A 15,722-nucleotide genomic window follows, 5' to 3' on the forward strand; every position below is an offset into this window, starting at 1 on the left:
ATACATGTAAGAAGTATGTTTATTTTAATCTTGTTGCAGACTATGTTTACATAACACGACGTAACGTTCTTAGCAGTAATCCACGCGCTTTCAAATCGAAACCGAAGAGTTCCCTCATGGGTTACTTCTATTCTGTCGAGGAGTTTCTTGAAGAATGAAGCTGATTCCTATGTCATATTGTTGATTGCGTTAACTTTAAACTTATGACTCGACTTTCTTGGGTTCATAAACATTTTATTTATCTGGAAAAAGTCAGCCATGTTTTAAGTTGTATTTTATTTATCTGTTATTACTTTTATGTTGTAATTTCATGTACTGACGTGTTCCGTGACCTTGGTGATTTGTTCCTCAATTGGGTCGTACGGCTCCAGACGAGTAAATAAAAAAATAAATACTTGCAATGGGAGACCAGGCCATTAAATCAAAATAATGTGCAAATAGTAAGGTGCACTACTTTCGCAATTTCGAGAAAAACGGCAAGAGAAGTTTTACGCGTCAAATACGTAACTGATGTACCCATACTACAAGCTGAACAATCCGCCATTTTGAATCCCACGTCGAAATTGCCCGTTTTAACGTTACAGTACACTAAACACTTTTAATATTCTCTTAAGGCCATCAAATGTACATTCCTTGCACAGATGATATTACAGTTTAATAATAGACTTACATTTGACTTTAAGAGGCAAGCAGACTGAAGTAAGGTACAAGGTACGTGATTAAACGAATATTTCGAGATGTTATACATTCAGTTACGTTGCTGATCTAAAGATTTACCAAATACAGTTAAAATGCATTACCAGCATTGTGTAAGAGTTGCATTTTCAAACAATTACAGAATAATGTTAAAATGGAACGCAACAGGCATAAAAATTTCATGACAGCGCAAGAAGGAATTGCATGAATACTCCCAATTCTATTGACTATTTCAAAAGCTTTTAAAGAAATCAGACAGACGTCATTTAAGAAGTAAAAGACCGGGGAAGTGACATACTGTTAGGTAAAAATGGTACCTGTAGTAATAATTGCGAATATTTTGTTACTGCCAGCAAGTTGCGACAAAGTATTATAAATTTATTCTTTCTACGAAATTGACAGCGCGTAGGATGACTTGTGGTTTCATACAGTTGTCGTAAATGAAATCAAGAAAAGTAGCTTACTTCGCGAACTTACACCACTAATTCCCGGAACTGTCCGTTTCTGAGCCAAAGATATCCTTTGAGAATGGGAAGAGTTACCCCAAAATAAAATACTGTATGACGTAAGTGAATGAAAATAAGCAATGTAGACAAATTTTTGTGTCGAACGGTCGCTTACTTCAGATACCAATCGAATAGTAAAAATGGCAGCATTAAGTCTTTGAACAAGATCCTGAACGTGGGCTTTCCACAACAGTTTGCTATCAATCTGAACACCTAGAAATTAGAACTCTTCAGTTTCAATAATCATATGCCTATTCTGTGAAATTAAAACGTCGGCTTTTGTTGAGTTGTGTGTTAGAAACTGTAAAAACCGAGTCTTGTTATGATTTAGCATTTTATTTTCTACAAGCCATGGACTTACCTCATGAACTGCACTATTTGGAAGAGAGCCAATATTGCACACAACATCCTTTACTACCAAAGTAGTGTTGTCAGCAGACAGAGATATTTTAGGATTACCTGTAACACTAGAGTGCATTTCATTTATACAACTAAGGACCAGGAGTGACCCCAACACTGATAGCTCGGGCACTCGCTCCCCCCCCCCCCCTCCCCCCACCCATTTGACAATACCCCACTCAAGACCCCCATTATAGCCATTCTCAACACTGTGAATAATGATCTTTTGCTGTCTGTTGTTAAAGTAAGAGGTGAACCAGTTGTGATCTACTCCCCATATTCTGTAATGGTCCAAATTCTGGAGCAATATTTTATGATCAACACAATCAAACGTCGTAGTATCAGAAAATATGCCTAGTGTTCGAAACCTATTGTTTAATCCATCCAGTACCTCACAGAGAAAAGAGAATACAGCATTTTCACTTGTTAAACCACTTCTAAAGCGTTCATAGCAAATAATGTGACATAAAATGATCAGTCATTCTTACATAAACAGCCTTTTCAATAACTTTAGCAAACACTGATGGCGTATAAATAGGTCTGAAATTATCTACATTATCTTCTTCCTTTTTATAAAGTGGCTTTACTATTTAGTACTTTAATCGTTCAGGAAAGTGACCATTCCTAAAGGTAAAATTACAAATATGGCTAAATATAGGGCTAACATGTGCAGCACAGTACTTTAGTGTTCTGCTAGGCACTCTATCACATCCATGAGAGTCCTTAGTCTTCAGTGATTTAATTATTGACTCAATCTGCCCCTTGTCAGTATTACAGAGGAGTACTTCAGACATCAGTCTCGGAAAGGATGTTTTCAAGTTTAGGCGGGTGACGGAACACCACTTAAGGAGGGGTGGGAAGGATGTCGAATAGGATATCTTTAATTTGAGGGCACGACGATGTTGTTGTTGTTGTTGTTGTTGTTGTTGTTGTTGTGGTCTTCAGTCCTGAGTCTGGTTCGATGCAGCTCTCCATGCTACTCTATCCTGTGCAAGCTTCATCATCTCCCAGTACCTACTGCAACCTACATCCTTCTGAATCTGCTTAGTGTATTCATCTCTTGGTCTCCCTCTACGATTTTTACCCTCCACGCTGCCCTCCAATACTAAATTGGTGATCCCTTGATGCCTCAGAACATGTCCTACCTACCGATCCCTTCTTCTAGTCAACTTGTGCCACAAACTCCTCCCCAATTCTATTCAGTACCTCCTCATTAGTTATGCGATCTACCCATCTAATCTTCAGCATTCTTCTGTAGCACCACATTTCGAAAGCTTCTATTCTCTTCGAGTCCAAACTATTTATCGTCCTTGTTTCACTTCCATACATGGCTACACTGCAAACAAATACTTTCAGAAAGGAGTTCCTGACACTTAAATCTATACTGGATGTTAACAAATTTCTCTTCTTCATAAACGCTTTCCTTGCCATTGCCAGTCTACATTTTACATCCTCTATACTTCGACCATCATCAGTTATTTTGCTCCCCAAATAGCAAAACTCCTTTACTACTTTAAGTGTCTCATTTCCTAATCTAATTCCCTGAGCATCACCCGAGTTAACTAGACTACATTCCATTATCCTCGGTTTGCTTTTGTCGATGTTCATCTTATATCCTCCTTTCAAGACACTGTCCATGCCATTCAACTGCTCTTCCAAGTCCTTTGCTGTCTGACAGAATAACAGTGTATTTCTTCTCCATGGATTTTAATACCTACTCCGAATTTTTCTTTTGTTTCCTTCACTGCTTGCTCAATATACAGATTGAATTACATCGGGGAGAGACTACAACCCTGTCTTACTCCCTTCCCAACCACTGCTTCCCTTTCATGTCCCTCGACTCTTATAACTGCCGTCTGGTTTCTGTACAAATTGTAGATAGCCTTTCGCTCCCTGTATTTGACCCCTGCGACCTTTAGAATTTGAAAGAGAGTATTCCAGTCAACATTGTCAGAAGCTTTCTCTAAGTTTACAAATGCCAGAAACGTAGGATTGCCTTTCCTTAACCTAGTTTCTAAGATAAGTCATAGGGTCAGTATTGCCTCACGTGTTCCAATATTTCTACGGAATCCGAACTGATCTTCCCCGAGGTCGGCTTCTACCAGTTTTTCCATTCGTCTGTAAAGAATTCGCGTTAGTATTTTGCAGCCGTGGCTTATTAAACTGATAGTTCGATAATTTCCACATCTGTCAACACCTGCTTTCTTTTGGATTGGAATTATTATATTCTTATTGAAGTCTGAGGATATTTCGCCTGTCTCATACATCTTGCTCACCAGATGGTGGAGTTTTGTCAGGACTGGCCCTCCCAAGGCTGTGAGTAGTTCTAATGGAATGTTGTCTACTCCCGGGGCCTTGTTTCGACTCAGGTCTGTCAGTGCTCTGTCAAACTCTTCACTCGGTGTTGTATCTACCATTTCATCTTCATTTACATCCTCTTCCACGACGATAGGTAATCGAAAGTCTGACGAAGGATGTAGTTCAGTTATTCCAGCCGGGGGTGGAATTGTGTGATGAAAGGGGGAGGGGGGCCGCACTCCTTTGCGGTCGGTTCTTGGGAGGACTGCGTATGTGAGGGGAAATTGCATGGTAAATCTGTATGCGGGCTATGTCTGATGGTTAGTACCACTCTGTGAAGGCCTCAGTGAGACCTTCAGCATACGGGGAAAGGGAGTTATTGTCACTGCAGATACTCACTTCCCAGGTGGCAAGGCTGCTGGGAGGAATTTTTTGATGTGGAAGGAATAGCGACTGTGTAAACGCACAATTATTGCTGGTTGGTCAGCGTAATGTGGACGAAGGTGTGGATGGAGCCATCGGAGAGGAGGTGGTCAATATCCAGGAAGGTGGCACACTGCGTTGAATAGTACGAGCTGAAGTGGGTGGGGGAGAAGATGCTGAGGGAATGAGAATAGAGTGCATTTGGCAAGAGTCCAGATCATAAAGATATCACAATGAAACCCGAGCCACACCAGGTGTTTGGGGTTTCGGGAGGCTAGGAAGGTTTCCTACATGTAGCCATAGTAGGGTGCCGCGGTTGTAGAACAGATTTCTTTGTATACCTTCCCTTCAGAGCAGAAGTAATTATGTGTGTCACTACCAAACAAGCAAGAAAGCAGCTCTTTTTCTCAATTTCCCCTGTACACATATGGGTTCAATGGTTTGCATAAGCCTCCTGAAGAGTGAACCCCACTCGTGATTTGTTGCAGTAAACCTGGAGGAGAGACTGCGACCGGAGCTGACTCTGGGCGACTACGGGCTGACGGAGGTGTGCGTGATGGCGCGCGACGCCAGCGGTGCGGACGCGCTGGCCCTGCAGAAGGAGCAGGAGCGGAGGCGGCGCCGCGCCAAGCAGCAGCGCGGACACGTCGCGCCGCCGCCGCCGCCCCCCACAGTCCGCCAGGTGGGCCCCCGGAGGCTGTAAACATGTAGGCTACTGCTGCTGTTCAGCAAAGTAGGCATCTCGACTTAAAGGTGCTGTGTCGGGTCCATGTACAAACTTGAAAACTGGCTTAAACTTTTTGAAATAGTCTTGTTTAGTGGTACATGGAGAGGGGGGGGGGGGGGGGAAGGGAGAGCCAATGATGATTTGGTTGAAGATGGTCCAATCATCCTAATGTAGCTACATCAATAAATAAGCAATTATAACCTCCCATGTTGTACAGTCGTGGACAAAACGAGCGAGACCCCTCGCCTTTTCGTTATGCTGATCCGCACAGCTTTAAAGTCTGCTACACAGCATAACAGGGAAGGCGACGAAGTGCCACCAACATACCATGCACAGGCGTGAAATTGACAAACTATCCGAATTTTCTCAGACTGTTTTCAATCACGATTATGACTATATTAATGCTGATTAGTGAGTTAAACACAACACGTAAATATAAGATACAAATGAAGGAAGAAACGCTAATCAATATGAAATGTACTAATAAAAATATAAATTTCAGCTTATCGAGATAACATAACTGTTTTACTAAGACAAAGTACCCAAAATCGTTACTAATTAGCAAAACGGGTTTTAAGGGCTGGGTAGACAGACAGACGGTCAAGAAAGTGAGACTAGTAGGGTTCCATTTTTACCGATTTAGGTGACGAAATCCTAACAACGATAATAGCTACGACAGTTACTGAAGATGAGGGCCGCATAAATAAGCCCCTCTACTCTTTATTGGAAATGTTCTAGTCGCAGTCGATACATCAGCATATTACTCGTAGCTATGCTTTCGATCCGTATCACGTTTACAGTAATGCAAATAAAATCCATTTGCCTATGCACGTGGTAATTCAGATCACACTATTAATGCCACCGCGTTTTAGAAGTGCGAATATTCCCATTGCCAGGTAGCTTAAGAAACACTTCGGCTAATGAACGTTTTCTGGCTGTGGCGAGTCTAATGGAGAGATCGAAACACTGTAGAATACGTTTGGCAGCAGAATTATCCTACTCGCTAACAACAGTATTTTGTCATTTCGATAAACATCCCGAATGATTGTCACATAAGCGGTGACATCAAGGTAGAAAATGCTTGTTTCTGAGTCCAGAAAGCTCTGTGCAACGGAAACTGAAGATCATTTTGCCATTTTCATTGCGAAATTGCCGGATTATTCAAGTCTGGGGTAATAATAGAGGGCTGTTTGCGTGGGTTGTCTGCTAGAGTAGTGAAAGGTGTTTGCTACTGCAAGGGAGGTCTGGTTTGTTTTCGGTTCTAATCTCGATGGAGGCAAATAGACTGGCAGTAAAGCAATTGTAAGAAATTCTCGCGCCCCCAATACGTTTTATTGCTATCTTCATTCTTTACCGGCGTCCTGTGGATGTAAATATGAAGGTGTTGTAGAATTTCATACTTCTTACTGATTACTTTTTCCGCTTCAGTCAATAACTGAATTGACTTACGTGTGGCATTGAATGATTTTTGACTGAATTTCGTTATGAATCTTCATGCATTGCAAAAGTTGCACATTTTCATGATAGGTCAGCAACGGTAATGCAGTATGCCTGGTCTGAACGTTGACACAGACCGTTTCGCAGCCGCATAATATTTCGCTAATTGGTAACGACCTGAGGTACTTCCTCTTACTAAAACAGTTATGTTGTCTCGAGAAACTGAAATTCATTTTTATTAGTACAGTTCATAGTAACTAGCGTTTCTTCTTTCATTTACATCTTATATTTACGTGTTGTGTTTAACACACTAATCAGCATAGTCATACACAAGATTGAAAACAGTCTGACAAAGTTCGGATAGCCTGTCAATTTCACGCCTGTGCATAGTATGTTGGTAGCACTTCGTCGCCTTGCCTGTTATGCTGTGTAGCAGACTTTAAAGCTGTGCGGATCAGCATAACGAAAAGGCGAGGGGTCTCGCTCGTTTTGTCCACGACTGTACATTTCCTGTTCTTGGGTCTGTTTTTGCACACTGCATAAAGAGCTCATTCAGAAATTGTTGACACTGACAAGCCAGTGAGGAGGCTTGATCCGTACATCCTGTGATGTCTTGCGAGGGGGGACCCAAAAGAAACCGGATTGTTGTTATAAAAAAATTTATTGATGAACCTTTTTTACAAAATTACTTCAGTCACCTTCAAAATACTCTCCATTACATGCGATGCACTTGTGAAGTCGCTTTTTCCCACTGTTAGAAGCATGTTTGGAACTCTTTGAAGTTTGATATTGTCCAGTGCCATTTGCGAAGCTGTTTTTACCGCCTCCACGTCGTCATAACACTCCCCTTTTCGAGTTTTTTTTTTTTTTTCATTCGCGGAAATAGGAAAAAGTCGCACGGGGCTAGGTCCGGCGAATACGGAGCGTGGGGCACGACAGACCACCTCCGAGATGGCAAATAGTGGGTCACTCGTAAGGCCGTGTGTGCTGGAGTGTTGTCGTGATGCAGAAACCTGTCACCTGATCGCCAAAGTTCCGGCCGTTTCATCCTCACATCCTCTCGCAGACGCCTTAAAACATACAAGTGAAAGTACCGGTTAACAGTCTGGCCAGGGGGTACGAATTCCCGATACACAATTCCACGAACATAAAAAAAGACAATGATCATCGTCTTCACATTTGACCTCACTTGCCTGGCTTTTTTTGGTCTGGGAGAGTTGGGAGTCCTCCACTGGCTTGACGCTTGCTCGGTTTCTGGGTCATACCCGTAACACCAACTCTCATCCCCTGTAATGACTTTCTTCAAGAAGTTCGGATCACGTGCAGTCCCTGTTTTAAAAGTCCTGACACACATTCGTGCGGATGCTTTTTTGTTCCTGTGTGAGAAGGAGCGGAACAAATTTAGCAGCAACACGTCTCGTGTGCAAATACTCACTCAAAATCCGCTGGCACGAGCTCCAACTGATTCCTGTCTCTGCAGAAATTTGGTCGATCGTTTGGGGACGATCCTAGTTGATCTTTTGGCGGACCTTTTCGATGGTCTCCTCGTTTCGCGATATCGAAGGGCGTCCAGAACGAGTTTGGTCTTCAACACACATCTCAGCACGTTTAAAGCGCCCAAACCACTCGAAAACCTGTGTGCGGCTCATAGCGTCCTCCTGGAAAGCTTCCTGAAACATTTGGTCCGTCTCCGTTGCAGTTTTTTTAAGCAGGAAACAAAATTTCACACACACTCTTTGTTCTTTTAAAGTTGCCATAACGACTTCGCAGAGGTAGCCGCCAACAGTCAGAGAAACCCAATACGACACTTGCACGTTAAGCTCTACACTGTAGACTTGGCCACTGTTTCTATGTTTCGATACAGTGTATCGATACGTGGAACTGTTTCAGTGTTTCGGAACGGCTGTGCTTCACTGTTTCGAAACAGTGGTGTTTCATTCCGCCCCTGTCTCGGATAACCGGACCAGATTCGATCTCGAGCCAGACACAGAAACTGAATCGTTGTTTCAAAATAAGGTTGTTTCAGTCCACCTGTGCTTAGAACGGACTAATTGTATCGAAACAGCGATGTTTCATTCCGCTCTGTGTCGGACGAGATTCGGGCTCGGCACAGGTACTGAAACACAACATACCACTTCATGAAACACTTTAAAGAGTGTCGAAATCTTTTTGACAAGCAATAGCATGAAGCTTAAGATATCCGAAAATAAAGCTCCGTTTCTAGCTGACTGTCCTATTCCGAAATGGCGTAACATCTGCTTTATAAACACTAACCAAACAATAAAACAACGCATAAATCAAAATAATAAATATGTAAAAATCATTCAGTTAAACTACACTTTTTTTATAACATACGCTTCTCTGTTCATGTTCAGTAATCATATTAAGAAACGCAAGTAAGCCTACAACATTTTGAATAAAAAAAAGGCGTAGAGTGACAGTTATTAGACATACACATATATTTGATGTAGGTATAATTGCAAGAAATCTGTTTGACATATCACTGATAGTGATAGTTGTATAATTGCAAGAAATCTGTGTGACATATCACTGATAGTGTAATGGTGAACGGGAAGTGCTGGGAAGCATGGCGAATTTATAGTAACGGTTCGAAACACCTTGCAAGACAAAATTTTTTTCTGTTATATTTTGTTATTTATTCGAATTATTTGGCGTTATTTGTGAGTCTATAGTCACTGTGCCTATTATCCAAAATGATTCCCTTTGTGTGGATGGAAATTAGCAGGATGGGTATATTACCCATACTAACATAATGTGGGAATCCCGGTAGCTTATCCGTAGTTTCTGCAGTTTGCTCCCACCTCCAGTTCCGTTCGTGGTGGTTCTTCTGTCTTCAGCTATGGCTGTCCTCAGCCAAATGAAATGTATGAAAGTCACACGACACGAAAGCAGCGCATTTGCTGCATGATATACGAAACTGCCAAGACGCCTAACTGATAGTTTCATACTTTCTGCGATATGATTAGCGCTCTCGCACCTCATTTGTGTTTATATGGACATACTTATACAGTAGACATTCAAGATGATAAAATGTGTAGGTTTATTAGATTACAAAACACAAACTGTTTCACTGTTTCGAAACAGCGTATCGGAACATTACATTGTACCGTTTCATTTGTTTCGAAACAGTTACGTGTTTCAGTTTGCACATCTCTACTACACTGACGCCGTCTGCACAGCTGTTTCATGAAGGTCTCGACTAATACCATCTAGCGTGAGAACCCTGCACTATGTGTACGAGTGGCACCGCCCTCGGAGTCCGGCTTCTTTTGGGTTCCCCTCTCGTATTTCTAAACCTCTCTGAGAGGAAAACTGGAATAATGTTGCCATTGCCAACTGCTCTGTGGGTGTGGAGTAATGCACAACGAGAAAATATGAGGTCCAGGCACCACCCAGTGGATCTCGTTGCCTTAAGACAGTTTCTGAGCACTGTGACATATTGGAACGTAACAGGCACGTGGAACGTACCTGCCTCTGTGTGCACTGGGAAGCCAATTTGTTGGTCGTGAGATTCCTGTTTAACAGACGGGAAACTTTCTTATAGCCCAGGGAGTAAAATTTTGAAGTACATTGTGAATTTGAAACAATCGCTTGTTGAATGGTAAGAGTTCTGTCAATGTACGAGGCACAGTCTAACATAACAGTCGCGACACTTCGCCACGATTTTGTTGGCTACAGCGCCAGCAGCGCCCCAAGCGGCCGGTAGGTTGAACTGAGTTCGGCGCGTTCGTGAAAGCAAATAGTGATTGTTTATTTTGATTTATACAACGATTTTTACCATCGGGAGCGTTTGTAGCGCAATAAATTGCAGCAACAACAGGAAGAAGACACCATAGCTGTCTCTTTTTAGGTTTCCTAAGGATCCTGAGAGGTATATACCATCATGCTACTAAACTGTACCGTAAGGATTCACTTGCAAACTATATGTGTATAAATGATAAATGTTTCGTTTTAGGAGCAGAAAATGGCTAGTTAATAGCAGACGAGAAAACCTTATGAAGAAAGACCCAGTTTACTGTATAATAATATTAGGTTTTGCCCGCTACATTTCGAAGAAAACCAGTTCATGAACGCAGACAATAACAAACTCGTGTGGAATGCAGTACCCACACTGTTTGACATCCCAAATAAGCCACTTCTACTGACGATGAAGAGGAAACTGCCACAAAGATTCGACAGTCAATCTAAAGCTGTAAAACAGTCCTATGACACAGAAGCAGCCAGTTCAGCTCTCCATGTATCAGTGCCAGATTCGTGCGAATCGTCACCACAGACGTGCTTTGACGATAAAGTGGTTAGATTAAGTGCAGCTGTCCGTGTCTTACAAAAGCGTGTGAAGTGTCAGATTGTGCAGATCGAGCGAAACTATTGCGGGACAAGGAAAGTGCCTACAGACAGATTGTTTGAAAATTATTCAAATATTTGGTTTTTCGTGAAATGTAATGTAATCAGCTCATTATAATGTTTTCAGCATATTTCTGCCACTATTTGGCAGTTGCTTGACCCACTTAGAATAATATAAAGATTAAGGTCGTACTTGTGGCAACAGGCGACAATGACACACACGGTAGGCCTACAGAACGATAAACGAGCTGTCGATCGCTTTTGTATGTAGAGGTACATGCCTGTGCTTCTTACATGTGAATCTGTGTGTTTATATTCTTTTGATATCAACGTGGTAAGCTGCAATTCTGTCCAATGTCACAAGTGTTTCTTCACGAATGTGTTGTGGCTTGCCACTCTATTCATGGTTTTTGTCCATACTTGCGCTTATTTTAGAATCATTAATAGAAACATATATGCCTTCTGATGCTAAACAAACTCTTGGAGGCAAGAAAATAACTCGAATAATTGGGAAATTACGTAGGAAATGGATGCAAACAAACATTATGCTTACGACGCGTCTGACGTTCACCTTACCTGCCGCTTGGAGCGCTAGTGTCGCTCCATCTGTCAAACGGCAACAACTTACAGCAGTGAGTGTTGCGACTGTTATGTTAGACTGTGGTACGACGTGCGTTTTAAAAGTCCGTGCAAAGTACGAGAGATGGCACCACCAGCACGTATCGAGCGGATGCACACCAAGTTTCAGCCATATTGGTCTGTTTCTTTGTGTTCGGCATTCGTCTGAATTAAGTCGAGTGACTGTCAAAAAATGGATGATAAAAAATTTCGTGTGGTGATTAAACATTACTTTATGAAAGGTAAAATGCCTCAGGAGCCTAAAGAGAAGCTTGATAAACATTACGGTGACTCTGCACCTTCGATTAGAACAGTTCATAAGTGGTTTCAAAATTTTCGTAGTGGCCATATGGGCACAAGTCATGCTGAACGTTCTGGACGCCCTGTGGAGGTTATGACTGATATGGTGATGGATGACAGAAGAGTTAAGGTGCGTGAGATTGCTAGTGCTGTGGGCATCTCTAATGAACAGGTACATAATATTTTGCAAAAACATTTGGACGTGAGAAAGCTATCCGCAAGGTGGGTTCCGCGATTGCTCACACTTGACCAAAAACGGAATCGTGTGATGTGTTGCAAGGACTGTCTGCAGTTGTTCAGGAAGAATCCGCAGGACTTTAAACGTCATTTCGTCCCTGTGGATGAAACATGGATACATTACTAAAGTCCTGGGACCAAACAACAATGTAAAGAATGGGTTACCGAGGGAGAATCTGCACCAAAAAAGACGAAGACCATTCCTTCGGCCAGAAAGGTTTTGACGACTGTCTTTTTGGATTTGCGAGGGATAATGCTCATCGACTATCTGGGAAAGGGTAAAACTATTACAGGTGCATATTATTCATCATTATTGGACCATTTGAAAACCGAGCTGCAAGAAAAACGCCTGCGATTGGACCGCAAAGAAGTCTTTTTTTTTTCATCAAGACAATGCACCAGCACACACCTCAGCAGTTGTGCTCGCAAAATTAATGGAAATGGGATTTCAACTCGTTTCACACCCCCACACCCCGCCTATTCTCCAGACTTGAATCCCTCGGACTACTATTTGTTCCCCAATTTGAAGAAATGGCTGTAGGGACAAAGATTTTATTCAAATGAGAAGGTGATTGCAGCAACTAATAGCTATTTTGCAGACTTGGACAGTTCCTATTATTCGGAAGGGATCAACAAATTAGAACAGTGTTGGATGAAGTGCACAAGTCTGAAAGGAGACTATGTTGAAAAATAAAATAGGTTTACCCCAAACACGCAAGTAGTTTTTATTTTTGCAAGGACTTTTCAAACGCCCCTCGTATGGCATTCTCTCCTGGAACCTGAAGCTAGTTTCTAATGTTAAGTACACCTGTACCGACACGTATGTAACTTCCACCAAAAAGCTGTAGTCAGTCTTAAGTTGTTGCTGGGTATTAAACAGTACGGCTTGCAGAAGCATTTTAGTTCAGCGCCACGAAGTGTTCCCCTGTATGTGGCAATGTAACGTAGTGTGTTAGACGGCCCGCTCCTGCTGCTTATCCCCCGTAGTGAGCTAGCCCCGCCCTTCCTCACAGACGGGGACCGAGGTGAGTGCCATCACGGGCAGCGTGTCGTCGGGCAGCCTGGGCGGCAGGTCCAGCTCTCCAGACTCGGCTCCCGCCGCGCCCCCGCCGCGCGCTCCCGCCAGGAAGAGGCGGCCGGCCCCACCTCCGCCTGCCGTCACCACCGACAGTGCCGATAAGCGGGACTCTGCAGTGGTGATCAGTAAAGCCAGTTCCAAGCAGGTGAGCAGCGCTGAACCTCTCCCGTATTCTGTAGGCTAGAGCAACTTCCGTAAAGTTAATGTACTCTGCTAATGTAGGGCTTTTAGTAACAAATAACATTTTGTTGTGTATGAAATTAGTTTTTTATAATATGTTTGTTTTTTTATGATATGTTTTCTTTAATGACACGTTCGTTTGTTGATGACACGTTCGTATGTTGATGACACGTTTGTATGTTGATGACACGTTTGTATGTTGATGACACGTTTGTATGTTGATGACACGTTTGTATGTTGATGACACGTTTGTATGTTGATGACACGTTTGTATGTTGATGACACGTTTGTATGTTGATGACACGTTTGTATGTTGATGACACGTTTGTATGTTGATGACACGTTTGTATGTTGATGACACGTTTGTTTTTTATTGAAAGGACACGTTTGTTTTTTATTGAAAGGACACGTTTGTTTTTTATTGAAAGGACACGTTTGTTTTTTATTGAAAGGACACGTTTGTTTTTTATTGAAAGGACACGTTTGTTTTTTATTGAAAGGACACGTTTGTTTTTTATTGAAAGGACACGTTTGTTTTTTATTGAAAGGACACGTTTTTTTTTGAAAGGACACGTTTTTTTTTTTTTTTTTTTGAAAGGACACGTTTGTTTTTTTTTTTTTTTTTTGAAAGGACACGTTTGTTTTTTTTTTTTTTTTTTTTTGAAAGGACACGTTTGTTTTTTTTTGAAAGGACACGTTTTTTTTTTTTTGAAAGGACACGTTTTTTTTTTTTTGAAAGGACACGTTTTTTTTTTTTTTTGAAAGGACACGTTTTTTTTTTTTTTTTTTTTTTGAAAGGACACGTTTGTTTTTTTTTTTTTTTGAAAGGACACGTTTGTTTTTTTTTTTTTTGAAAGGACACGTTTGTTTTTTTTTTTTGAAAGGACACGTTTGTTTGTTTTTTTTTGAAAGGACACGTTTGTTTTTTTTTTTTGAAAGGACACGTTTTTTTTATTTGAAAGGACACGTTTGTTTTTTTTTTTGAAAGGACACGTTTGTTTTTTTTTTTGAAAGGACACGTTTTTTTTTTTGAAAGGACACGTTTTTTTTTTTTTTTTTGAAAGGACACGTTTTTTTTTTTTTTTTTTTTGAAAGGACACGTTTTTTTTTTTTTTTTTTTTGAAAGGACACGTTTTTTTTTGAAAGGACACGTTTTTTTTTTGAAAGGACTCTCTCTCTCTCTCTCTCTCTCTCTCTCTCTCTCTCTCTCTCTCTCTCTCTTTCTCTTCCCCCTCTCTCTCTCTCTTCTCTCTCTCTCTCTCTCTCTCTCTCTCTCTCTCTCTCTCTCTCTCTCTTCTTCCCCCCCCCCCCCCCCCCCTACACTCCAAGCGAGCTGCTCATCCTTTCCATCCATCCCAAACCTATCACCATGCCAGTGCATCCATCTAGAAAGAATATTTATTTTCAAAAGCTAGGATTTCTATGTTCTATGTGCTGTTTTTGTTGGCAATGCTATATATTTTTACTGCTGAAGTTAAATACTGGCCAACTCTTTTGTCTCTGTGTAACTTCAGGAGAATTTCATAAAATTGTGTGCAGCTAACAGAGAAAGTTTTGCAATTAAATATGTACTCGATTTTGCAGAGAGAATTCGATTTGGGCAATCTCATTACATTGCAGGTCGTGTCACACCACGACGGGACTGCCCCCACGGTGACCCACTCGCGGACGTCCTCCGACAGCTCCGGCTACCACGAGGCGTCCGTGCTGAGTGACGGCCCCGACACGCACCCCGGCGACAAGACGATTGCCGCCCGGGAGATGCCACCTCCGACTAGCAACAGGTGACTGCTCTCCCACACCATTTTCCTCTGTTAGAGTCAGATGTTACACTGTTTCTGACATCTCTTCAGATGAAAACTGCAACAGATTTGGTCACTACTTACTAGGCACAAGAAATTGGAGGAATATGAGCATTTTACACGGGTAGCTGTAAAGTTGTACTACAAATATAATTGCATTTTTTATTTTTATTTTATTTTATTCTATTTTTATTTTATTTTATTTTTTTTTTTTTTGCACAAGTTCGCAGCAGCAGTACACATTGAAAGTCCCGAGCCGCAAAACTGCCACATGCCACTAGGGTTTCATTGTATATCACAGCTAGGGGCATGTACTTGCAAAGGAAACACTAAATACGTTACTTTATTTTTTCTGAGTGATAATTAAAACTTCATGATTAACTGTCACAGATGACAAATGCAAACCTCAAAAAATTAGTTTTTTTGATGCACAGAGGAAAAGTGTCTGAATGGAATTCTCCCTCTTTCCGTACGAATAAAATACGGACAGTCTTCCTGTGAAGTGATTTGTGGTGCCAGTTCGAGGTCCTGCTACAGGCAAAATGGGCAGGTGTCCTGTTATCAGCTCTGGGAAACACTTATTGTGGTGTAATGTGCCGGGGGTAAAAGTTCCTGGGATAAATGGTCGTTCTTACTTTGAATGTTGCACAAAGCCA

The 15,722-nt window shown here is 41.6% G+C and overlaps 1 protein-coding gene across 1 annotated transcript in view; it reads left to right on the top strand.

Annotated features, from left to right (window-relative positions):
- The window catches only part of LOC126426490 (serine/arginine repetitive matrix protein 1-like), a 383,690-nt gene that overhangs the window by 353,840 nt on the left and 14,128 nt on the right, over positions 1-15,722 (top strand). Inside the window, exons 5-7 of the mRNA XM_050088399.1 lie at positions 4,811-5,004; positions 13,020-13,229; positions 14,885-15,048. Of these exons, the coding sequence (XP_049944356.1) occupies positions 4,811-5,004; positions 13,020-13,229; positions 14,885-15,048 (568 nt within the window). The remainder of the gene's footprint in view (positions 1-4,810; positions 5,005-13,019; positions 13,230-14,884; positions 15,049-15,722) is intronic.

This window comes from Schistocerca serialis, chromosome 11, assembly GCF_023864345.2.
Source record: "Schistocerca serialis cubense isolate TAMUIC-IGC-003099 chromosome 11, iqSchSeri2.2, whole genome shotgun sequence".
In the NCBI taxonomy this organism is placed as follows: Eukaryota; Metazoa; Arthropoda; class Insecta; order Orthoptera; family Acrididae; genus Schistocerca; species Schistocerca serialis.